General features: G+C 37.1%; 2 protein-coding genes across 2 annotated transcripts; one reads left to right on the forward strand and one right to left on the reverse strand.

Moving 5' to 3' along the window:
• The first annotated feature begins 1,168 nt into the window (after positions 1-1,168).
• On the forward strand, positions 1,169-8,311 carry LOC128212231 (26S proteasome non-ATPase regulatory subunit 10-like). The gene is made up of 6 exons (XM_052917578.1): positions 1,169-1,303; positions 2,078-2,176; positions 3,781-3,927; positions 5,579-5,745; positions 6,128-6,209; positions 7,597-8,311. Exons 1-6 carry the CDS (start codon positions 1,169-1,171, stop codon positions 7,690-7,692), a joined length of 726 nt encoding a protein of 241 aa, XP_052773538.1. The 3' UTR covers positions 7,693-8,311.
• A 2,683-nt stretch (positions 8,312-10,994) lies between these two features.
• LOC128213723 (uncharacterized) lies at positions 10,995-25,434 on the reverse strand. The gene is made up of 6 exons (XM_052919750.1): positions 25,364-25,434; positions 22,956-23,091; positions 13,628-13,771; positions 13,283-13,393; positions 12,310-12,432; positions 10,995-11,782 (listed from the first exon to the last, which is right to left on the reverse strand). The coding sequence occupies exons 1-6, from the start codon at positions 25,367-25,369 to the stop codon at positions 10,995-10,997; spliced, it is 1,308 nt and encodes a 435-aa protein (XP_052775710.1). The 5' UTR covers positions 25,370-25,434.
• Positions 25,435-25,977: the final 543 nt, after the last annotated feature.

Here is a 25,977-nt window from a genome sequence, read left to right on the forward strand (position 1 = left end):
CCATTGACTCTGTTATGGTTATTGTCTGCTGAAATAGTATTTAAGGTAAAGGGGACTAGACGCCACTTCAAATTGTAAAAAAAAATCGAAAATTCTCAAAAACTTACAACTTTTGTACAACGCAGTGCATATTACTTACTGGTGTATCACGTCACTTACGACACATTTTGCTTTCGCAGTTTTGGCGTTTTCTTTCATATTCGAAATCTACTGGGTTTGTTTACCCAGTAAGTTTAAAAAAGCGGCGGTATATTCATCGACACTCATCACGTGACTTCGACATGCTCAATAAACACACTTACCCCTTTTCCAATAGGACGGATAGCACTGCTGCTCGGCTCACCATGCATCAGAAGCGGAAATCTGCTGTGAAATTAATTAGACACAGAGCCCGACAGATGATGAAATTGATCGATGGAAACATTTAAAAGAGATAACAGTGCTGAAAATGAGTTGAACACTGAATGACAGGTTAGTGAGTGAAACGATCAAGTGACGTTCAGGGTGTTTTGAAGCTATTCCGCGTTATTAGTGAACGGGGAAACCATTCGGCGCTATTTGTAATGGTGGAAACTCAGCTGAGACAGTGTGTGTGGCGATATGTTGTTTTTTTGTGTTTATTCTTTTAATCATGTAAATTGATGTATTATTGGCCACATTCTAGCTCGTTATGAATGTTGTGTGCTTGTTTTGAGTTTATAAGGTTAAATCGTACTGTATCTTCTGGCATGCCCAGCTAAAATATATCGGTCTTGGGGTAAATAATACAAAAATGGTTTCTTTAACGATTTTTTTTATAGGAGACAGGTTTGCTTCTTTATACCATGGACCTATAAGCTTTATAGGTCCGTGTTTATACTAACTTTTGCCTGGGAGTAAGATTACTGGTATTATTGGTCCCAGCTTTTGCTGATAAAGATGCTGTTGTGGTAGCTCAAGTTTAAGTATTATGCAAGTTTGACGCCAAATACTTTACTGGTTAAATTCAGAATATGGTCAAGCATGAAGTGTAATTACACATTTTTTTTTTTTACTTGTGTATACATGCAGTGGAATTTCACCTTTCTACAGATAGAATTTATCTGCAGCCTTTCTTTGCAATAGTAATTTGCATATCCCGTCTACCATAAACTTGAGTTAAGTAAAGTCCGGTATTCGCTCAATATTAATGAGAGTCCGATCTTGTTCCGGATTCTATACATTAAACATGGATGAAATAAGCACATTAGCGTATGAAGGCAACATTGATATTCTTAAAATTAAATTACGAGAAGACCATAGCAAGGCAATAAAGAAAGATGTGGTATTTTAAATTGATGTTGTAATAATTACATAATTTGTTACTGCCTATCACCCAGCTGAGTAATACTTTTATCGAAAACAATCATTGTGTATATGCAAATTTAGTGGGTGGGGTAAAACAATTGTCAAAATGATACATATACAGATCCCAGAACTTCTGGGATCTCTATATGTATCATTTTGACAACTGTTTTGTGTCACTATCTGGAGTCTGAAAATCGTCAAAACACTTAAATATACTGTTACTTTCACCTTTGGCCAATACATATTTTTTAATTTAATGTTAAACAGTTTGTTGAAGTTTCCCAGTTGAAATTTATTAGAAGTAATTTCTATTAGTTGTCCATATAAACAGCCGCTTCAGAGTCTTTGACGATTTTTGTTTATGGTGACTCTATGCATCCATATCCCACTTGTTGTTTTCCTAGCCAAGAATGACAGATTCAAGCGCTAAATATATTGAGCAGAAAGATAACGGGCACCTGCTAGATAGTTAAAAAATGGCGATGCTTTGTTGACAGATCGATCTAAATTTGTGTTTCATAAGTGTAATAAGAGAAAGGTATTGGCTAAAATAATTTATGTTTAGCTTTTGTGTTTTTATTTAACATTGCAGTGTTAAATATTATGGAGTTACAGTTGAAGAATATATTTTACTTTGGTATGAATCAGTCGACTTGTGGCGTTTAGGGAACAAAATGAATATCCAAATGTTATAAAAAGTTCCCTACGCGCATTATTGTGGCTATGCCTATTAGATGTGTTCTATTTTTAGAGCCAGAGAATGCCACTTCATTGGGCAGCATCTGGTGGCCACAATGAGATAGTGGAACTGCTGTTATCAATGGATGTGCCAGTTGATGCCAGAGATGAGGTAACAGGGTAGTAACTAGTCATTCTAAAATGCTGTCCTGACTTCATTTTTAATGATGTTTAGGCTAAACATCATTAAAAAAGAAGTCTGGACGGCATTTTAGAATGACTAGGTAGTAACAGACTGGATTTAAAACCCAACTCCTCTAAGTTTGATGTTAAGCTTCGTAGTTACACAACCTGTAATGTATACGTATGTATATGTTGAGTAAGGTGTTAAATAAATGTGTGACTGTCCTACTTACTCAATTAAACAATTTTGATGAGTTTTCTTGTTAACATTTAGGTACAAATTGATGTATTATTAAGCATTGATGTGTTATATTCATCAGGGCTTCTAAAAACCGGCAATTTGCTGGTCTGGACCGATATTGACCAAGCCAGACCAATTTCAGTTTCAAAAAGTGTAAAAAAATCGGTCCGAAATTTCGATCCATCTTATTTAGTGTGTGTCATGTGTCGATTTGAAGTTATTTTCTGGCTGTCTCAAATCTATAAACACTTTCACAACATAAACATTTTTAAATACACAAATGACGATATCAATATCAGAGATTATTATACAATTGTTTACTCTTTTACTATGATATATATATATATATATATATATATATATATATATATATATATATATATATATATATATATATATATATGCTATCATATTGACCAAAAGATCCTATTTGACCGAGCCAAATGTGAAGGTCAGTTATGATATTGCAGTCAATATGGAATGCAAATTTTAAGCTAAATAGTAAATAACTGTTTAATTATAATATGAAACCGCATTTATTATGACGTCATATGATAATCTGTTTACGGTCGATAAAGAGACAGGTCAATATGGTGTTTTTGAAGTCATTTTCAGCTTTTTTTTGACATCATATGATAAACTGTTTCCGGTCTATTAAGTTACAGGTCAATATGGCGTTTTATTCTATCTTTTGAAATTGCTCTTAGTCCAATCATGGAGATTTATTAATAGAACTTGTAATAAAATCTAATAGTAAATGGACTTTAGTGACATTTCTTAATACTAAAATCAAGGCCTTAATATCAGTTTTCAACTGTTTGAATTTTTTTTTTAAGGTTTAATAATTTTATATATAATTTTATTTGTTGAATTTTGACCCTCCATGCATTAAAATAATTTTATGACAATATTTTGTGAAGAACACCAAGCTGGACTAAACACATTTGTTAATAAGGAAAAAAGGAACAATATAAAATAATGAGAGCTTTCATGAGGAATTACTCAGCTTAATTTTGTCCTAGCTTGAAGCATACACAATAGTGTGCATACATGTACATGAAGTTGGTCATAACTAGTGAGTCTAAGAACCTGATAGGAATACTCACCTGTATTTATGTACATTGTATGGTAAAGCTGTACTTTTTTTCAAAGAAGAATAGTTACTTATATGTTAGTTTAATTCCTGACTTCACTAGTCCAAAATATCAAATGTATATCAAGAAGACTTTGTCAATAGTTTATATCCTTTCACAAACCCTGAAATAGCATTTAGATAGAAATGCTTTGAAGATTTTTGAAAGTGCAAACTGTATATAAAAGGTTATAAAACATAAACCAACTAATGTTACCAGGCCATGTGGACTCCTATGATGATTGCTGCCTCTGCTGGCAGAGAGCAGATTGTGCGTGACCTTGTGTCACGGGGAGCACAGGTGAATGCTGTTAACCAGACTGGTCAATGTGCCCTGCATTACGCTGCTTCCAAGGACAGATATCAGGTAGTTTTCTTGTCTGTTCACTTAGCCATACTATTTTATATTCAATGTTGCCTGTTTGAGCAACAGCAATCAAATAGAACTTATCAGTTATATTTATATTAAAAGTTAATATATATATATATATACATGTACATGTAATTTGGTTGCAAGCTGGAACTGGTAACTTTCAGAGCTTAACAATCCTTTCAAGTTTTTCATTTTAGCTCCCAAACTAAACAGATTTAGTTTTTCAACTGCTTTTAGCAGCAAAATTGCCCTTTTTCTTATATGTTTGTCTAGGGCTTAGGGCAAGTGGGCTATTTCGAAGATTTATATACATATAATGGTTTGAATAACTTGTGGAAACATAACAAAGTTGTAATCAGTAGGGCTGATTAAGCACATTACCGGGAAAACTCATTTTGGTCCATAAACATGATCGAGCCCCTTTAGTGCACCAGTCCTTATAGTTAAGATGTTGCCTTTAGCTTTATAATTCTATATTTTTTAATTCAAGGATCTTTGTAATTATATGTTTATATCACCAGGGTAAGTTAGTTTTACTTTCTACTTTTTTCTAACTTTGTACCAATCCTTTATTACCATTTTATTCAAGGTTTTAGAGAAGTGAGAGAACTTATTCTCCACCTTTGATGTTTGTTTGTATAAATAGAGATGTGCATATTCATGAAAGTTGTTTAACAAATTATACATAAACATGTGCATGTCACAAAAGAGTCGCTAGATATATATACGACAGATAGCGTAGCCAGACACTGTGTGGTGTGCTGAACTATGGAGAGATGTAGCAGTACTTTTTTTATATTTACAGATCTCAGATAATTGATGATATTTAAAAACAATTCATTAGTTTTCATTTTTTTCATTTTTCAACAGGTCTTTATTAAAATATTACAACAATGCCTCATTTGCACAGTATTACCTTACATGAACATGTTGTCTTGAGTCTTGGGGGAAAATAGATAACCCAGAAAAAAACCACTTGTCTGGCTTGGTGACCTTGTAAGAAACTCACATAAACTCTGACAGAGAATTGTGGACCTTGTGTTTTTGGTGAGGAGGGGGAACACTAATCACTTTTATCTTAACTATTTAACTTTATAAAAGGTGAGAGTGTTATATTTGACTGCCTCTTATGTTAAGTCGTAGATGTTATGGGTGGCTCATTTTTTCTCTTGACCCTTCAGGAAGGACACCGATACTGGTTTCTGCCCAAGGAACTGTCTCATGTATGGGTTTTTATCAGCAGACGCTGTTTTCACAATCAGCGTTAAGTGATATTATAAGTTACGGGGCTAGTAAGTGACCCGATATGGGATATACGGGGCAAAGGAAACCGTATTGGGGAGAGCGAAGCTCAAACCCAAATATGGTTTCCGGCGCCACATATATCCCATATCGGGTCACCTACTAACCCATAACGTATATAATATCACGTTGACAACCTGTTTACGTGTTTAAATGTTTCATTTTTTCGTCAGAATATTCATTGGAAAATAGACACCATTTAGGTGACCCAATATGGAAAAATATGGGGTCACTGCGCGACCAGTCCATGGACCATGGCGTTGCGTCATTTATGTTGGAGGCTTGACGTAGAACATTATTGTGAAAGGTATAGCAACTGGATGATATTTTTGTTATGTTGCAGATAGCAGAGTTACTGTTAGAGAATGGAGGTGCATTAGACATTGGTGACCTGTATGAGAACACGCCCCTTCATCGTGCCGCATCCAAGGGCCATGTGAAGATAACCAAGCTACTCCTGCAGTACCGACCTGACGTCAACTATAAGGACTCCAGTGGCAACACACCATTGTATGGATTTCTTGAGAATTCATACCAGCACAAAGTCGTACCATATTGGGAGTAGTCATCTCGTTTAATTTTTAATACTTGTCTACGTTTTTCCTCCATAGTCTGGTCGATATATATGCTACAAAGTAGTGTTACTTTTTAAAACTGTTTGTTTTTAACAACAAGTGCTTCTATAATTTTCAGATTGAAAGGAAGTTTAATCAGATATCCTGTTCAAAGATATGTTGCAGAAGTGCTACTACAACTTCAATTAACTCTCTTATTGGTTGTTGTAGTCGGTACATAGTTATTACATGTAACTTAATAATATTTAAAAAAACACACTATATTATATTGTAGAAATAATTTTTAAATCCTATCAGAATGATTTGAAATGTTGCAGACATGTGGCATGTGAAGAAGAGAGGTCGGAGGTTGCCAGGCTGCTCATACAACATGGCGCATATGTCACCATCATGAACAAGGTACAGTGGACGCTTGCACGGTTTTGTTACCATCAACTTGAATAGGCATAAAACAATGCTTAAATACAGTCCATAATTGTTTGGTTTACTTACAAGTCAGATTTTTTATTTAGATTCTCAAAAATGGAGAATGGCTACAGTTATACATGAATATAAGACATTCAAACTTAAACACATTGATGTTTTAAGTTAATGACTAACACTTTTGTTCTAGATTGGGTTAATGTTATTTTGTATGCCCCCAAAGGATTTGTCCGTTTTTTCGTGTCCCAGCTCTAACCTTGTCCTACTCGGAAGAATTTTATAATAAATAGGCTCATGTGTTTGGTACATTTAGACAACTTGTCACCAGCAAAACATATGATCCTACCTCAAATATCAAGGTCAAACTTGATGATCATGATGGAATCATGGAATGCTGCTTATAGGCACATAGAATATAGTTGGTTGCGTCCAAGCTTTCACTGTGTTATGCAGAGAGGGATCTTCAAATAAATTGGCACTTGTGTTAGGTACATAAAGACAATGTGTCACTTGCAAACCCCAAAACTCTACCTCAAAGTTCAAGATCAAACTTGGAGTTAAATCATTATTGAATGCTGTATATATGCATGTAGAGTAATGCAGAGTGAGGTTTAAAAAATACTTGGCACATTTGTGTCATGTGCAATTCGTCAATGGTCAAGGACTCAAAGATAGGTTTTATAATGGAATGCTGCTTATATACATACACAGTAGAGTTTGTCGTGTCCCGAGTGTAACTTTGTCAACAACCGAGGGATTTAAAAAAAAATTGGCACATGTCTATGGTACATTTAGACGACATGTCACGTGCAAGACTCGGGCCTGTTCTTTAAAGGTCAAGGTCACACGTAGAGTTCAATCATTTTGGAATGCTGCATATATGCACCTAGAATATGGTTGGTTGTGTCCGGGCTGTAACATTGTCATGCAGAGAGTGATTTGAGAATTACTCAATGCATGTGTTTGGTAAATGATGATGACATTCCACTTAAGACACACGTCCCTACCTTAAAGGTCAATGTCACACTTTCAGCTTTATTATTTTGGAATGCTGCATAGGCATAAACAATATGGTTGGCTGTGTCAGGGTTGTAACTTTGTCAGGCACAGAGGGATTTTAAAATAAATGGGCAACTGTTTTCAGTTATTATAGCTCTTCCTGAATGTAGGCATACTAGTGATTGCATAATCCATTGAACAGGATGGCACCTTGGGGGTATTCTTATCTTACTTAGACAGGTCTTGTTTTATACTATTTTATATTCCAAAAATAATTGCCATACAACTCTTAAGTAAGCATCTAAACAATTTGTCACATGATAGTTCATGATATAATCTAAATAATGCCATGTGATTTTTACAGGAAGAACAGACTCCCCTTGACCTAGCCCCGCCCAACCTGAGACGCACCCTGAAGAAACTGAGTGAAGACATCCACATTGTTCCTAATGACCGGTGACATGAAAGCACTTGACTGGTGACAAAAGAAGCGCAGGACACTCATTTTATTCCCATTTGCAATGGCTTGTGTCCACTCTACTGGACATTATTAGGCCACATAAATACATTTTAATGGTCATCAGACATGGTCAATCTGGATCTTGTTGGGTCATTTATAGTATATTGTATTAATACTGCAATCTGTTGAATGTGGTATTGGTGGCAGTGTTTTGACCATAATTCCAAACTCGTTCAAGATATTCAAATGAACCTTTGTACACATGTTTCCAGTGACACGCACATGGCAAGGCCCATTACTCTGTCTTCAATAGCTGTTGAGTTAGGCCCTTTGTAAAAACATTACTAAAAATAGTAGAAAGTACTTCGTATAAAATTGGATATGAACACAATATGTCCAAATGTTATCCATCCGTTCCTATACATTTACTGGTTTTAGTGTAACCTTATTCCGTCTTGTGTTTTCTTGGAATGGAGGTCATTAGCTGGGAATTGTTTATTCATGTCAGCGTTAAGTTAGTATTTGTTTGTATATTGCTGTTGATGAATCTGTGTGCAGTTTGCATGTAAACATGTTTGTCTCTGCATGTAAAATGACAAAATTAAAACATTTCACAGGCCTTTATTTTTTGTTCATGTTTGAAACTGTTTAACATCCAAGGGATATGTTATACAAATATTTTCACTAGGATCATCTTATGAAGGATTGTACAGCAAAACTAAATATGTATAACCAATATGTGGTCAGGATTCCTGGATTTTTTTCTTCCATCCTCGCAATCAGTGTTTGATTTTCCTGCAATAATGATGTGTGTGCGTGTGCGTGTGTGTGTCGGGGGTGGGGTGTATATTGCTTTGCAAATGTCAGTCCAAACCTCCTCCAATTAATAACTAGGTTTGCTTGGGCCTATGGTCAAGGTGGTCAAACTAAGTGGGGAAGTTTGATCATGAGCACCAGATGACCCTTATTCATTTTTTGTTAAGTAGATTGTTTGATAACTAGAGTATGTCCGATGGGGAGTATTGTCAAGACCTCCACCTCAAACTTGGAAGGGATGTTGGTCATAACCTTAAATTACCCCACATACATGTAATACGACATGACTTATTTGCTGCTATAAGTGGTATTTTACATATCTTGTTAAACTGTTCCGTGTAACTCTAGTGAGTTTTTTTTAAGTCAAATATGTGTTTTTTGTTTGCTATTTTTTGGTTTTTTTTTTTTTAGACTTTTGATGCCCTTTGTTTTATTCCCTCCCCAGCTGGAAAGAACTTACACTGAACAGTGAAACAGAAATGGAAACTCGGTTTGATAGGAATATGTCGCAATTAAGTCGAAGATTTATTACTGTATAAAATTGTCGAAGTGACTAATGAATATGACATTTATAATATATGATTTCTTTTCAATAGCCAAAAGGACTTTGTAAAAAATAGCTTTATTTGACAAGTTTCAGGTTTATTTTAATGTATGTTACTTTTGAAAACTGATTAGTACTTAAATAGGTATTCAACATTTTGTGGCAACCTAGTTCATTGAACTCTTATCAATGGTTAAGGCAGAATCGCCTCAAAGTAAAAAGTGAACTTTACATAAATATCATTGGTTAAAACGAATTCGGCTCAAAGTAACCAAAGCGATTAGAAGTTACTCATGCATAATGCAGCTTCGTAGCTATGAGAGCAGATAGATTAATGAACTTGCTGACCACCACAGTTCTATCAGCGCTTGAATTGATACTCCCGTGGGCGCATTAATACTTAAATGTTAATACGGGTTGTGTCGATATGCTGATGGTAGATTCAGATTAACGGATGCTAAAACATAGACCGATAATGTTTTAGTAATGCACCAGTCAATTGTAACCACGCCCCCATCCCCAGGTCCGGGGAATAGCGGGGACTTTGACTTTCGGTCCAGCCAACCCCGGGTAAAATCCCAGCCCTGCGGGGACAAACAGATGGTAAAATCATCGCCAAATGCCCCCGCACCCAGAGACCCTAGGTAAGGCCCATTCCCCGCTATAGTTTGCGCAAAAGACAAAGAGGCCGTGGTTACAATTGACTGGTGCATAATTGACATGCCCTTGTTTTAAATGTTGAACGAACTTACATTTATCGTTATGTATCTATAAAACCGAGTAAATATGGATAGGACAATACTTTGAAATGTCGAAAACAGCTACTTTCAATTTGTGTCGAATAATTTATTTTCAATCTATAGCGGTATTACTCTTAGATAAAACAAATAAAAACAACTAAATTTAGTAATATATTTGGATGGTCATAGCAACTTTCATGTGAATATCTCCTGTCAAATTTGAACCGTTCCCAATGAGATAAAACATTTTTCATTAAATCTTTTTTGTAGTTTTTTTTTACCTTTTCTGAAGGGACTGTAAGTACTGAAAAACAAATTTTAAAATGTACAAATGGTAAGTGTTCACTACGTCTTAGAATTACAATGTATGTCTAAATACAATAAGTTTTGCTAACAGGGGACATTTCGATTTTGAGATCATTTTCTTAAGCGAAAGTCATTAAGGAAAGAAAAGATTCCCATCACTATGAGGTTAACATGGTCGATGACACTTCCATTACAACTTGGTTACTTCATAATATCTTTTCATGATAACTTGTTTTACAGATTAAGATTACATGTGTGTGATGTGACCAACGATACATATAAATATTGCTAAAGTACCAACATCTGAAAAACTAGCTTCAGTCCCTTTACGGTTGGATCTCAACTTTTCTTTATTAGAGCTTATAACATTTGTAGTACTGATGCATAATAGGTCAACATTTACACGTGCATGTACATTAGACTGCACTATTCATATTTTACCGCCAACACGGGTAAGCATTGTGTCTTGTCTCCTTTCAGACTTGAGAATTGCACAGAATTTTGCTCTGGGATTATCATGCGTTAACGTCGTGAAGATTGGATCATCAAATGATTTCTGTATATCAGCGAACAACAAAGTAAATGCGCCGTATTTCGGAACCTCTATTTCAAGAGGATTATACACTGGAAATGGCTGTCCGTCTACGCGCAGGCCGTCGATGCCGTAATAGTCGCTAATTACGACAGTGAGGATGTTCCGGTCCATTTTGTCTGGAAGTGTAAACTGGATGTCAGAGTCGCACTGTGTGAGCGCGGGAAGGAAGACGACGGCCGGATCGCCGGCTCCGTACTGATCCACGGGCCGCGACGCCTCGTACTGCGAAATTAATACACCCTCCGAGGCAGTTACTGAAACCACCGGGTGGTCATCGGCCATGAAAACATATTCTTTAATTTCACTCATTTCCATTGTAAATTTCTCTATCTCTTTCCCTTCTTGGTCCCAAACTGAAACCACTGTTCCGCTGGTGGCGGCAAGGATGCGGAAGAACAGCACTCGCCGCGGGCGCAAGGCCGCGATCACATACACCCGTCCAAGAGAATGGCAATGCCTCAAATATCACCCCCTTAGATACTTGACTCGTATCCAGCGGGATTCTAACGACTTGACTGCCACTGTACACTGCGATCTTTTTGTTTCCTTTTATAATTGAACCGGAAAGATTAGAACCTTCAACGTAGAACATTTGAAATTTCTGAAGAGTAGTGCTCGTCTTATTTCCGTTTGGTTGGGTTACTTCGACCAAGGTATTGTCCTCATACGCAGCTATGACAACCTGACCTTCAGTGTCCGAGTTAGTCGAGGACTTGGAACTCACCGCCTCCACCAAGTACTTGGTGGACGCGCAGTCTTCCGGAACTATAAGTGTCCCCTCCACTTCCTGTAACATCAGCGTACTCGTATCCTCGCACGTGACGACCGCTACCACGCTGATAGGCTCATCCGCTGTTATACGGACGGTACTATCACTAACGACGTCAATGACTGGGGCAATTGGAAACACGTTCTGAAGGAGATTGACCCGCGTGGACCTCGAAACCCCCAGGGTGATCGGGGTAAAGCGGGCGCTTGTTATGGTGACGGTCGTGGTCTGAGCCGCCGTGATGTAGAGCACTGGTATCGCCTCGGGGCAAGGGCACCGGGTGAAAGCGATCAGGAAAGACTTGCCCATGTGACCACAGCCTGTAACAATACATTTTATTTCAGTGTTTTGAAAGGTATAACCATTCCATTTTTGAACAGAAATCGAACACGTCGTATGCAAATTTACATCAAATTGTTTCGTATGGTCCTAGGTGGCTGATGTCTGCCATATTGTGTTTTCGAAAACGCAAAAGGTGTGTGTGTGTGGGGGGGGGGATAATAATGCTCATAATTGCATTGACTAATCAGCGCATTTTCTGCCCTTTCGTTGTGAAAACACAATATGGCAGAAATCAGCGACCGTAGTTCCGAGGCAAAACTGTAAAAGGTAGGGAGTCTTGAAAGTCCGAGTTAATGCGTTGTAGTAAACGCGTAAGAGGACATGGTATGCATTCGGTGTAGAAGTAAGGTTCTCGCAATGAGAGGTACACATGTAGTTCTACATCACGTACAAGTTGATCAGTTATCTACAGGTTAACTTTTGGCAAGTTTGCACATACAAGAAATTTGATTGGTTAATTGCAATTATTGGATTAAATTAAATATTATGAACCACATTTTCTCACCACAAGAGTGTTCATCTTCCCCGCACGTGCAGTCCTGGTTCCCATCACACACACGCGAAGCTGGGACACACTGATGGGAGCTGACGCAACGGAAGCCTTTTCGCGGGCACTCCTTCACACCACCTGTTGTAAATGAACAACGCATTATGAAGGTGCGTTTAATTAAGTAATACTAGGATCACGTTTACATCTTCACGTGTTTTATGCGTGCCGGAGGGGAAGGGGGTGAAGGTCAGTTACGAGCGTCTTCCGTGCACATAGGTGTCTAGTTGCATTCCATTGATTTCTAATAATATCATTTATTAAGCATGCATGATGTCACACACACAAGAAACATTCACACTTACTACCCATAAAATAATCTTTGTTTAAACACCATTTAACGGTCATCTGGAACACCATTTAACGGTCATTTGGAACACCATTGAACGGACACCATTTAACGGTCATTTGGAACACCATTTAACGGTCATTTGGAACACCATTTAACGGTCATTTGGAACACCATTTAACGGACACCATTTAACGGTCATTTGGAACACCATTTAACGGACACCATTTAACGGTCATTTGGAACACCATTTAACGGTCATTTGGAACACCATTTAACGGTCATTTGGAACACCATTTAACGGACACCATTTAACGGTCATTTGGAACACCATTTAACGGTCATTTGGAACACCATTTAACGGTCATTTGGAACACCATTTAACGGACACCATTTAACGGTCATTTGGAACACCATTTAACGGTCATTTGGAACACCATTGAACGGACACCATTTAACGGTCATTTGGAACACCATTTAACGGTCATTTGGAACACCATTGAACGGACACCATTTAACGGTCATTTGGAACACCATTGAACGGACACCATTTAACGGTCGTTTGGAACACCATTGAACGGTCATTTGGAACACCATTTAACGGTCATTTGGCATAGATTGCAAATCATTTTTCAAACCTACCACACTTGAGCTCGTCGTACCCGGGGCAGTCATGAACGCCGTCGCACATCCGGTTAAGTGGCACACAGGAGCCGTCTGCGCATCGAAACTCGCTTTGTTTGCACAATTTGCCTGCAAACACATGCCCACAATGAGTATAGGTGTGCTGTATAAAGTCTACATTCGTATCTTATGCATATTTCAGAAAGACAATCAAATACACGGCAAACACATGCAGTGAATAGGTGTGTACGTACAGTATAACGTAATGAAGAAAAACTTCACACTATTGAAAAATCACGCGCACTGGAAGTTATTGCCTACACACTATTGAAAAGAGTTGAAAAAACCCTTCCCCGCACGTACCCGGGGTATTGAAAACTTCATCGCAGCATGTCGGACAGTCGCAGTGTCCGTCTCTGACCTTGTCTAGCGGCACACAACGGGCAAGCCCCTTTCGGTTCCGCCCCACTCCCATCCGCTCACATAGAAACTGTCCATCACAACGGTCTGGTCGGGGCAGAAAAAACGCTATTTAATTCATTATGCAAATTTTATGGTAACAATCAGTCTATATTTAAAAATCAAGGAACACAGTCTTTCATTTATCAACGCGTATTCTTTAATTATATGTTGATAAATCATTAAACATGGTTCAAATTTGTACTTGACCCCAGCTTTCAATTGATTGTAGGTAAAAACAATATATCGACAAATAATTGTAAAACATGACAACGGAATGCAACGCTACTGAATCCATTCAGATTATCCAATCTATGGCTTCATGTTTTAAACATGGCACTGAGATCCAATGTTGAAGTGGCGAGAAATTAGGTGGCCAAAAAGTGTTGAATTTGGGAGTAGGTCATTTGCCAAAGGTCAATTCGTCTAAAATTTCTGCGTTCCCATCACATGGAGATGCTTACGAAACAAATACATTCTATAGAAGCTAGGCTTATTTAGAACATGGTAAGTGATTGGAAAACAATTTCTCCCACCTCAGATAAGTAGATCATAAATTTTAACCATGCTAGAAATTCTTATCTTTGCCCACGGGCAAAGATAAAACAAGAGTCCCAGTGGAACTCTTTTTTAATGGTAATCACATTGTAATTACCTCCCTTGTTGAAGACTGTCGTTTGTAGCATCATAGAAACCTTGTCTTGTGGCAATATTTAGAATGCTTATTAATTATTTCTCGCTACAAATGTCACCATAAAAAAGTTTTCACGCACCTTTCAAAAAAATAATGCTCCATTCTCCTCAGAACTATATAAAGACCGATTTGACTATTAACATAATCTGAATTACTGCGCGCATATCCATGACAACCACGAATTATCACATATCCATACGCATTTATTTTCACTACGCACAAAAAAGTTTCAACAAAAAAAACCCATTTTTAGCTCACCAGAGCACGAAATGCTCAAGGTGAGCTATTGTGATCGGTCTTTGTCCGGCGTCTGTCCGTCAGTCCGTCCGTCCGTCAACAATTGCTTAAAAAACTTCTCCTCTGAAACTACTTAGCCAAATTCAATGAAACTTCACAGGAAGCCTACAAAAATACAACAAGGGGTCACGATTGATCAACAACAACAACAACAACAAAATGGCCAACTTCCTGTTTTGCTTTAAAAAACATCTCCTCTGAAACCACCAGTCCAAATTCAATGAAACTTTACAGGATGCTTCCTTGGGTGACTATCTACAAAAATACAACAAGGAGTCACGATTGATCAACAACAACAACAACATCAAAATGGCTGACTTCCTGTTTTGCTTTAAAACAACTCCTCTGAAACTACTGCTCCAAATTCAATGAAACTTTACAGGAAGCTTCCTTGGGTGACCCTCTACAAATATACAACAAGGGGTCACGATTGATCAACAACAGCAACAACAACAGCAACAACAACAAAATGGCCAACTTCCTATTTTGCTTAAAAAATTAACATCACCTCTTAAACTACCAGTCCAAATTCAATTAAACTTTACAGAAAGCTGTTTTGGTGACCCTCTACAAAAATACCCCAAAGGTCATGATTGATCAACAACAACAACAACAAAATGGCCAAAATGTTAAAATCTGATAGTTATGTAGTTTACTCTTGAAGCAAGGGCAGCAAGTTTTGCCATATGGTCTCCCTTTTTGTTGGATATTCCACTACTTTCTACTTTTAGTAGCAAGAGAAAAGATTTTAAACCTTATTAAGTCTTCAACATAGTCACTTAAAGGTAATTATTGTTCTTTTTTTAGGTTCATAGATTTAAATAATTATTATAAACTTTATTCTTTAGACGAAATTTCATTTTTACTTAATGATAAATTAAATAATCAGACTTTTCCATTGAACTTCATGTAGATTATTCTAAGCTACAATCTTATCTTCTGTGTGGATAGTGAATAAGGCTTTATGTCTTTTAAGAAAAAAATGATTTTGAACATGTGATGGAAGGTGATGTTGACCTAGATAGAAGAAGCAATGATATCTTTCGGAACTCCTCGGCCATTTTTTTCCAAAAAAACAACCTCGAATGTATGCAGGTACATCAGTTCGTAAAATTTTGAATTATATCATTAATTAAATGTAGTGTTTTAGAGTTGTATATATTGATCTAAGTTTAAATTGATTGCCACTGAATTGTATTATTGCAAACATAATAAAGAATCCCAAGAGTTAAGTCACAAAGTTTAACTGCTAAATAAAATTACTACGCGATCTACTTGCAGCGGACTTAAACGTACCACTTTTTGAGTATGTAAACCGTCCAAATACATCCGAGGTTGTTTTCGATAAAATGGCCGAGGAGCTCCGAATGCAATGCAATATTAATGGAAGGTGCTGAATGTGTTCTGATATTTGATTTTTAGAGCTTAAGGCAGTTTATTGATTTTATTGGATGATGTACTGTTTGTTTTTGTGCATCTATACTGAAAGTTCTTTCAGTGTGCAAGCAATTTGACATAGTTTTGTCAGTGTGCAGGCAATTGAACGAAGTCTTGTGTGTGTGCAGGCAATTGAACAAAGTCCTCTCAGTGTGCAGGCAACTAAAAAAAGTCCTGTCAGTGTGCAGGTATCTGTACCAAGTGCTGTCAGTGTGCAGTCAATTATCAAGTCCTGTCAGTGTGCAGGCAATTGATCAAAATCCTGTCAGTGTGCAGGTATGAGAATCAAATTCTGTCAGTGTGCAGTCAATCATCAAGTCCTGTCAGTGTGCAGGCAACTGAACGAAATCCTGTCAGTGTGCAGTCAATCACCAAGTCCTGTCAGTGTGCAGGAAACCGTTTCAAGTCCTATCAGTGTGCAGGTAACTTTGACAAGTCCTGTCAGTGATTATCCAGGCAACATGTTTGATCAGTGTTTACTCAGGTTAGCGATTTAGGGCCATTATGGCCCTCTTGTTTCTTAATTTTGTTTAACTGTGGTGGTAGAAAAAGCATCTATCATACCCGTTGGTGTACGTAAGATAGGTTCATCCTAACCCTCGCGCAGGGTGTTTTGCGGAAACTCGGTAAACCTCGTTTCCGCAAAACACCGTACGCTTGGGTTGGGATTAACCTATCTTACACTCTCGGCCATGGAAGATACTTATAGGTTTTACATCAATAAAATCAACTCTTTCTTTAAGCTTATATAAATAGATGTTTAAGTTTGTCCTACATTTCAATGGGTTTAAATTGTAGTCCCTCGCTTTAGGATCACTTGCAACACCTACAAGGGCGGATCAAGGAGGGGCGGTTTGACGTCGCATATTAAGACACATCTAAATGTACCATGTTTTTACGAAGAAGAGATACTTTGTTAGATGTAGATTTAATGCAGTCATTGCCGCAGAAGCCGCAACAACAATAAGAACAACAACAACAACAACAACAACAGCAAAAACAACAACAATAACAGCAGCAGCGACAAGGACCATGACAAAAAAGCCTGTTTTATTCTTATTTGCCTGTCTCGTCAAAATAAACATTGCCATAAATACAAAACCATGTGGGGTCAAGTGCATGATTTTATGCGTTTTTTAAGTATTTTGATGAAAAAAATATCGCATGTTGTTTACAGTATAGTCAAACACGTAATATGATGAGATTGATTCAAGAATTTAATGTTAATGTCACAATTTAAAACGAAAACAATTTGCTTCCCAACGACAGGAAGCTACGCTTTGAAGTTTTGCAGGAATTTAGTGTTCAAGAACGGTATGCGGCTTCAAAATAATCCAACCTGTACTTTTTTGCTTCCGTATTTTTTCACAAGCAATCAAACCAATTTTAACCTAGCATTTATAAGCTACTTAGTGTTTCTGGAGATATATAAGCATTTTTAGGTCTAAAGAATCAGAGATTGTCCTTTTCCGTGACCCAGATATTGTTATTCTATTTTAAGCAACAGGCCCGCATCCGCCATTTTGTCCGACAAACAAATGTATTCACCTTATATTAATGTTATTTTCGCTGTAATAATGGTGAAAAGAAGCTTATGGTACCTGCGACTTAGACTGCCAAATGATCAGCTGAGTTTGGAAATACTGAAAAATCACCGGACAGCTATATAAGCACGTTTACCTGTGTTCAAAGGTATTTTCATTATTGTCATTATTTAACTGTGCTGTCATCTTTGCAATATTAGGGCACAATAGTTTTACGAATTAAGGAATGGTTTGTGACGATCAGTATCGGAGCCCCGAGCGTCGGTGCTTTGTTTTGACAACCACCCCTCGCTAGAATCCAAAAAGGTATTTACATTTTGTATACATGAATGGTTAAGCTGTTATTTTATGTTACTTATTAAGTGGAATTCGCAAACCATAACTAGTTAAACTGTTAGTGTTGTACAGCATAAAAAGGTGACAGGTGGCAAAGTTGGGCTCTTTTAGGCCTGTTTTTAGTCTTATTATATTTATCTTAACCGAAAAAAATAGCTAGATAATTATCGCGAAAATTAAGTGATTCGTGAACGTTAACATATTATCTTCCGGCAGTTATATGCCATAATACCAATGGTCTGCTGCTAAAGGTTTATAATAAAACATGTGTCAGAGAAATTCGAATAGGGCCTCTCTGGGCCGGGTCTTAATCTTGTTTACTGAAGTTGTGAGATAAATCAATTGGTGTGATTCAATTTTTCTACGAAACATTTTGAGGAGGACGTCCTTAACTATTTTATTTAAGCATTTTGTTGATTGCCAACCTACAAGGTAAAGCCTGTACCAGCATTGCCGTATGTTCACATTATGCCAGCAAGACGGCCACCAAAGTTGCGTGCTCCCAGAAAAGGATTGTGGCTTGACAACGTGTCTGACAACATATTTTGCATAAAAAGAATCGGTAAGCAAGAAACATTTTTTTCATATATTTAAATCCACGGGAAACTGACAGATTTTCAATCCCTGGAAAGAATTTTGTTTTTAATGTAATTGTTGGATAAAACCCCCAGAAGCCTTTTGTTTTCTCTTAAGCGATACTTGTTTGTTCTATTTGTGCTCATCTGATATTGTGAGGAATATCCTGGAGACTGAGAAGCATTTGTTTATCCGCCATTTTTGGTCATTGTCAGACATAAACACTCAACAGAGTAACTTCCTCTGAATATCGGGGCGCAGCGTATCGAGCGATGGCGTTAGGTCAAATATAGTTAAACTAAGGCCACTCTTTTTTTATTTTTTGGTTTACAAGAAATTTTGGAAAAAATGTCCACCTGGTGTTCGAAAAAAAAAAGAATGAAAAAAGTCACAAAACATACTCTGAAAGGGTGAAAATCAGAGAACAACATAAAAACATTGAAAATGTATATCATTTACTTGATAAAAAGTGTAATACCCATGTAAGTGCAGTAGCGGTCGAAAAGATAAATAATGCAAATATTCAATAACAAACAGCTAAAACAGGTACAGGAATGGTAAACTTGGGCCGAAAACACAGTTTCAAGTCACGCAATTTTCTATTTTCACTTGTAAACAATCAATCGTTCAGTTTATACATTCAATAACTTTTTTGTAAAGGCCTCTAGAAACATAGGTTAAAAAACCGAGAGACGCTTACACATGTGGTCTCCGGGTAGACGTATTTATATTGCGAGAAAGGTGATATAACTTACTAAACAGGTGAAAATACATCCTTGAAACACCGAAATTCCTTTCAACGCCGCCATTTTATTCGGCTTCACACAATTTCCCTCACTTAAAATTCGGCGAACACATTTCACGTTGGACCCCCTGGACTTACAACAATTGGACATGATTTCGTGAGTTATTTTTTAAATTCTAAAATGCATTTCTCAGTTTTCATATACTCATAATTGTTATAAACATATAAAAATAGTAGGACTTGTAAATGTTTTAGAAACAGTCTGTATTTATACACCAGTCAATTGTAACCATGCCCCCCCCCCTCCCCCCGGTCCGGGGGTATACCGGGGATAGCCGGGGAAATGGGCCGTGTTTTTACCTTTCAGGTGGCCCCGCAGTGCCGGATGAATGTGGTGGATTTACCCGGCTGGACCGAAAGTCAAAGTCCCCGCTATTCCCCGGACCTTGGGGCCGTGGTTTCAATTCATTAGTGCATTACACATACATGTACAGTATAAAAATAACATCAGTAAATTAAGAAAATAAAAGCTTTTATAAGTAAAATGACTGTTTTAATTTTCTCAATTCTTTGTTCTTATCCACTTGTTTCCTTTGATCGATTTGTAGTAAAGTAGCCTGTTATTAAAGTGGCCTGTTTCTAACGGGCATTGAAGCTATGGAGGCCGTCATGATATTCTTTTTCAAGGCACGGACCTATAAACCATAGGTTCGTGGTAAAGGCGAGGTCTTGAAAGGGAAACATCTTTATTCCACCACCTGCTCTAATATAATGACCGGTGCCACATTTGCAGATTTGTTAGATACTGCTTCAATTATGTTGTCCCGCAATTCAATCCACAGTGTCTTTTTTTAGAAATGTTCTCTGTGTTATTTACATTTTCGATCTTCTGCAATGTCAAAGTCACTATAAATTTATCATGTGCTTCAAGAGGTTCAAATTTAGACCTGAGCCAATATTTGGAAATGCTCAAATGATGAATTACTCTTACTAGTCTAAACAAAATTTTGTGATTTTTGTTACAGAATGAATACAATAGTTTTCTTTTTGATCTTCGAATAATTGCACGTTACTATGAGGAATGTTGTCTTTACAATAGATCCACGTTTAAATTGAAGTTAATAGTAAAGCACTGGATCTAATTATTGCCATTTGTTAAATATTGAGATAGATTTTCATGTGATACAATCAAAACCTGTTTCTTTCGAACTGAGAACCTATGTTTGCAATTAAAAAGTATTTTTTGACATAATTGTATGATAAATTTGGTAAGAAATAAACTTTTTTATTATTTTTTTTTCGCTTTGCGCTCGCCTCTGAATTGACTTTATTTAAAAAAAAAATGTATTTTTTTTTTCGCTCGCTCCTACTTTATTTTGGCAAAATCCGTAGAACAAATGATCGATTTGTTGTGGCCTTAGCTCATAATTATATTTATATAAAATTAAATTTGTGAGTAGCAAATACCAGACGGTACAGTTTTAAGTTTGTTGTCAGATCAAAACCTATGTGCATGATGAAATGAGGATGTGAACATATCAATATAATGTGACGTCTTGATGCATTGCAAATATACGCTGTATGTTGTATAGGAATAAAATAAAGCATCTAATCATTTTCAAATTTCATTTGTATGTGTTTTTAACATTTGTGGCGATTTGGACATTGTCACCAACACTTTGGTAACTATAAGTATTGTATTTAAAACAGACTAGACTCATTTGTCTTGATTATTTTTTTTCCCGAACACCCATCCGAAATGTGTTTTTATTTAATTTCATTAAGGCCAAAAAATAAATACCTGTGTTTCCGGTAACCTGACCGAGCCTAATTTTTCCTCGCCGACCCTAATCTTTTTTTAGACATAAAAGTAAAAAAATAAATATTAATTCAATCGCAAAAAAAATATATATATATATATATATTTTTAAATATATTGTCATTATTTTCGTTGTTTGTCTTTCTATGTCCCCGGAGAATAAACTTTCATACCTTATTATGTATTACCGAGAATCTATGTCAACAGGAAAACAAAATGGCGGAGGGCGGCGAACCCTGTCCGATATCTTCAAATTGACAAACGCATGTTTACGGTCCAAACACGTGGTTAATCACAAGAGACATATTTTGCTGTCTTTAAAATGAAAATATTAAGGATTATAGCTCGCGGTGTTACTTATTCATGTCCAAAATAAAACGTTTTTACGATTAGGCTTTACGTATATCATGTAGGCTTCTTACTTATTTATTCATTACTTATTTAAAAAAAAACATCGCCTGAAATGGACGCAAACAAAATGAATGTATACGCTTACTAAAACTGATATTAAAGGCGTCAAATAGCATACTGAGTATATTGAAGCATTTCAAAGGTTAAAACAAAGGAACCATGCATTAGGAATGGTGTAGGCAATTGGATACCTCATAAAGTAGGGACGATATAATTATGCTTATTATAATCACATCTGCCCTAGTTCACATTTTAAGCGAGTTCATCAACTAAATGAAATTATCTATCGCTTCAGTTATCTTACTTACAGTCTTTCAACGCTTTCAGCGCTTTGATTCTACTTGAGATGCGAACGCAAGTATCGAGAACATCGTGTTCAGGTCTTCAGTGTTACTTTTCATTCAATTTGTTTCCGATACATTCTTGAGTTTGATAAACAACTTACATAACAACCTTCTTTTCATGGTAAAACCACGAGGTGACATTGCTTGTGTAATGAACATACCATTTGCCCAGAGGGTATAATATTTAAACGAAGAATTCCCCACACATCAATCAAACAGTCATTGAACAATTATATTGACAGCAGTCATTGAGCTAGGGTCATGACAACAGTCATTAAAATAGGGTCTTGACAACAGTCATTGAAATAGGGTCTTGACAACAGTCATTGAAATACAATCTTGACAGCAGTCATTGAAATAGGGCATTGACAACAGTCATTGAAATACAATCTTGACAACAGTCATTGAAATAGGGTCTTGACAACAGTCATTGAAATAGGGTCTTGACAACAGTCATTGAAATAGGGCATTGACAACAGTCGTTGAAATAGGGTCTTGACAACAGTAGTTTAAATAGGGCCTTGACAACAGTCATTGAAATAGGGTCTTGGCAACAGTCATTGAATAGGGTCTTGACAACAGTCATTGAAATAGGGTTTGCAAAGATACCTCTTGCTTGTTTAACGTGCTCGGTGTAAAGAAACTTTGTGCACGGGATATCATTTTCATGGGTTAAACTTTTCATAATTTCTTCAGTAGAAGCTGGGCTCTTGGCAAGGGATGTACTGGTACTATATTTAACGTCTTTTGCTTCGACGCTGCCGGTGTTTGTACCCGCGAACTTCCGCACCCAAAGCGAACGCCCTACAATTGCGCTATCGGGCCCATATAAAATATGTATTTAGAATAGATTATTTATTTCTTTATACACTTGCACGCATGGTCAAACAAAACTCGCTTGCAGCCATGGTATAACGCCCGATATAAATATATCTTGGCCATGGCTACAAAATCTTATTTAGCTCTAGTTATTTCATATTGTAAAGAAGCGAATTTATAAGTTTATAAAAACAACTAACTGCTACACACCTAGATGCGCCACGAGTCCCCTGATGACATGATGTATTCTGTTGTCTCTGGGTGGTCCAAGCAGCGACGAGAGGACGGGTGTTGCAAGGAGGCCCGCTAACACGCAGCTCCAACACAACTGCCAACCGAGCCAAATCTGAAAAAATAACAATCAAGTGTGTCGGAATGAAAGCTTCAATTCAATTTACAGTTACAAGTTCGAGCCTAAACTCAGATTCGAGACCATTTATACACGTGGTCCAACGAATACTATGATATAATAGATGAACTTGGTAAAGTGAACATAGTCAGTGCATCATACTCTGCAAGTAGCCCTAGACCAAGGAATATTATAAAGTGGATGAACTATAGAAATCTAGACATACCTATCTACCATTCCAGTAAGCATGAACCAGAAATTTTATGATATGGACGAATAGGCACTGCCCAATACAATAAATATAAACCAAGGACTATTAGGGGAATCGCGACCCGTTACATCGGCTTATTAATTGCCGAAGAAAAAACGGGACATTTCTTTGTTTCATTTTTACATCTTTTTACTTTTTTTGTACGTTGTATTTGAAAACTAGTGTGTGTTTTTATTTAAAATTCGATAAAAAAGATGCGAGATTTGACATTTACTTATGTGCAACTTTTTGAATGAGTCTGTCTGAAGAAAAAACGCAATATTTATTGTTGATCGGCGCATCTTTTTTATTGTCTACGAAAAGTTTTATATAAAATGAACTGTAGATATTTAAAAAAGTATGCGAAATTTGACATTTACTTCGGTGCATCTTTTTTAATAAGTCTGTCTGGAGAAAAAAACGCGATATTTATTGGTACATCGACGCAACATATTTCATGTTTTACTTTATAAATACTGCACACATTGAAAAAAAAGATGCGACAGTTTAGCATAGTTTTTTCTTTGACATTTTCAAAACTCGAGGGCGGGATCGCGATGACCCTTACATAGGATTCCGTATAATATGGATGACGTGGAAGAGGAAATCCAGACACTGCCTCATACCATTCAAGTTTCTTCAGTTACGGGGGTAAATCACTGACGGGAACATTTGGGAAGCTATTGTCTTCGTTAAGTCTGTGCAACGTCGGCAAAACCGTTTTTGATCAGCGCGAAATAAAAACACACGTTTAGAGAACCACTTAATAGTGCCTTAGACTTTCATCAAAATATAAAACATGTGCAGTCTACATCCGATATGTATGTTATACAGATGGTCGAAATGCAGATGAATGCCTGTTTAAAAAGAACTTACTTGTCGTATTCTCTGACAAAAACAACATTGATAATTAAGCCGAATAATAATATCCATCATGCGATCAAAAAGTCTGACCCGGGGCAGTGGCGGAAACCGGTTACGGTGTTAGCGCGACGTTTTTACTGGCACCATGATGCGTTGTAATTTTAGTTCAATGTTCACGTCAAATATTACACGTACCTCTAAAACAGCGCTTTTAAAATGATTAATTTCGTTTTGTATGTTTTGTTTGTTAAAGTTATGTTTTCAGTTGCACACTATCAAACTGTTATAGTTTACATTAACTATAGAATAAAGGAAGTCAGAAGTGATGCGTTGTTGCGCGTGACTCATCCAGCACGTTGATATCTATCCGGTGTGCTAGACAACGTTTCAGTATTTCAATAGACTGTATCGTTTGTTTCAAATAATTTATAAATGGTCAATTTCTTCATGATTGAATATAGTCCGGTTAATGCATGCTACATTTTACAGTGACAGGGATATACCTATTAGCCTACAATTTATCTCAGATTCTGTAAACTGATCACGGCCACACATACATCAAATAGGAGACACAGCGCTTCATGGCCATGTATCGAAATATCGTTGATGGAACAATGGTGGGGGTACCCGCCTTACTCATGATGGAACAATGGTGGGGGTACCCGCCTAACTCATGATGGAACAATGGTGGGGGTACCCGCCTTACTCATGATGGAACAATGGTGGGGGTACCCGCCTTACTCATGATGGAACAATGGCGGGGGTACCCGCCTTACTCATGATGGAACAATGGCGGGGGTACCCGCCTTACTCATGATGGAACAATGGCGGGGGTACCCGCCTTACTCATGATGGAACAATGGCGGGGGTACCCGCCTTACTCATGATGGAACAATGGCGGGGGTACCCGCCTTACTCATGATGGAACAATGGTCGGGGTACCCGCCTTACTCATGATGGAACAATAGTGGGGGTACCCGCATTACTCATGATGGAACAATGGTGGGGGTCCCCGCCTTACTCATGATGGAACAATGGTGGGGGTACCCGCCTTTCTTATAGCCACATTAATGCAATTTAGATTAAACATCTGAAAGAACAAATCAACTATATACGAGAACATAAGTTTTTTTTCAAAGATACAACTCTACTTACGTTCATCTTTAATACTCCATTCCGTTATACTTGTCATATATTACATTTATTGCTTTACTTCCAAGTCATTAACACTCTAGCGAACAAATGAAAATGTTGCGATATTTATCGGCTTATTAAATTACATACAATCGTTTTAGGGCATGAATAATGGGGAAAACATCCTCGTTCAAATGATGTGCGTTGTTGTAAATGAAAGACCCCAGGCATAGATCATCCATGGCAATATTTGACAAAGACCCCAGGCATAGATCATACATGGCAATATTTGACAAAGACCCCAGGAATAGATCATCCATGGCAATGGTTGACAAAGACCCCAGGCATAGATCATCCATGGCAATGGTTGACAAAGACCCCAGGCATAGATCATCCATGGCAATGGTTGACAAATATGGTAACAAGTGCAACAAAGTCGCTTCAAATGTTGTTTTATGATATTGTGTAAGAGTATATAGGTTTGCGAGCGGATGACATGATCAGTTTCAAAGCTTCGGAAACTTTAAAGCTTTAATGTTGGCACGCATATGGGTTTCAATGTATCAATGCTAATGTAGTTTAATACTAGTGAAATTATTTGTTGGTATAGATTGCTTTCAAGTTATATAGAAATG

This window comes from Mya arenaria, chromosome 2 (genome assembly GCF_026914265.1).
Source record: "Mya arenaria isolate MELC-2E11 chromosome 2, ASM2691426v1".
Taxonomy (NCBI): Eukaryota; Metazoa; Mollusca; class Bivalvia; order Myida; family Myidae; genus Mya; species Mya arenaria.

Coding starts and splice junctions, on each gene's coding strand:
- LOC128212231 (XM_052917578.1), top strand. CDS start 1,169: ATGAGAGTCCGATCTTGTTCCGGATTCTATACATTAAACATGGATGAA. Junction 2,177..3,780: donor CAGTTGATGCCAGAGATGAG/GTAACAGGGTAG, acceptor TAATGTTACCAG/GCCATGTGGACTCCTATGAT. Junction 3,928..5,578: donor CTTCCAAGGACAGATATCAG/GTAGTTTTCTTG, acceptor GTTATGTTGCAG/ATAGCAGAGTTACTGTTAGA.
- LOC128213723 (XM_052919750.1), bottom strand. Junction 13,772..22,955: donor GGGACTCGTGGCGCATCTAG/GTGTGTAGCAGT, acceptor TGCCCCGACCAG/ACCGTTGTGATGGACAGTTT. Junction 11,783..12,309: donor GGAAGATGAACACTCTTGTG/GTGAGAAAATGT, acceptor GTATTGTTACAG/GCTGTGGTCACATGGGCAAG.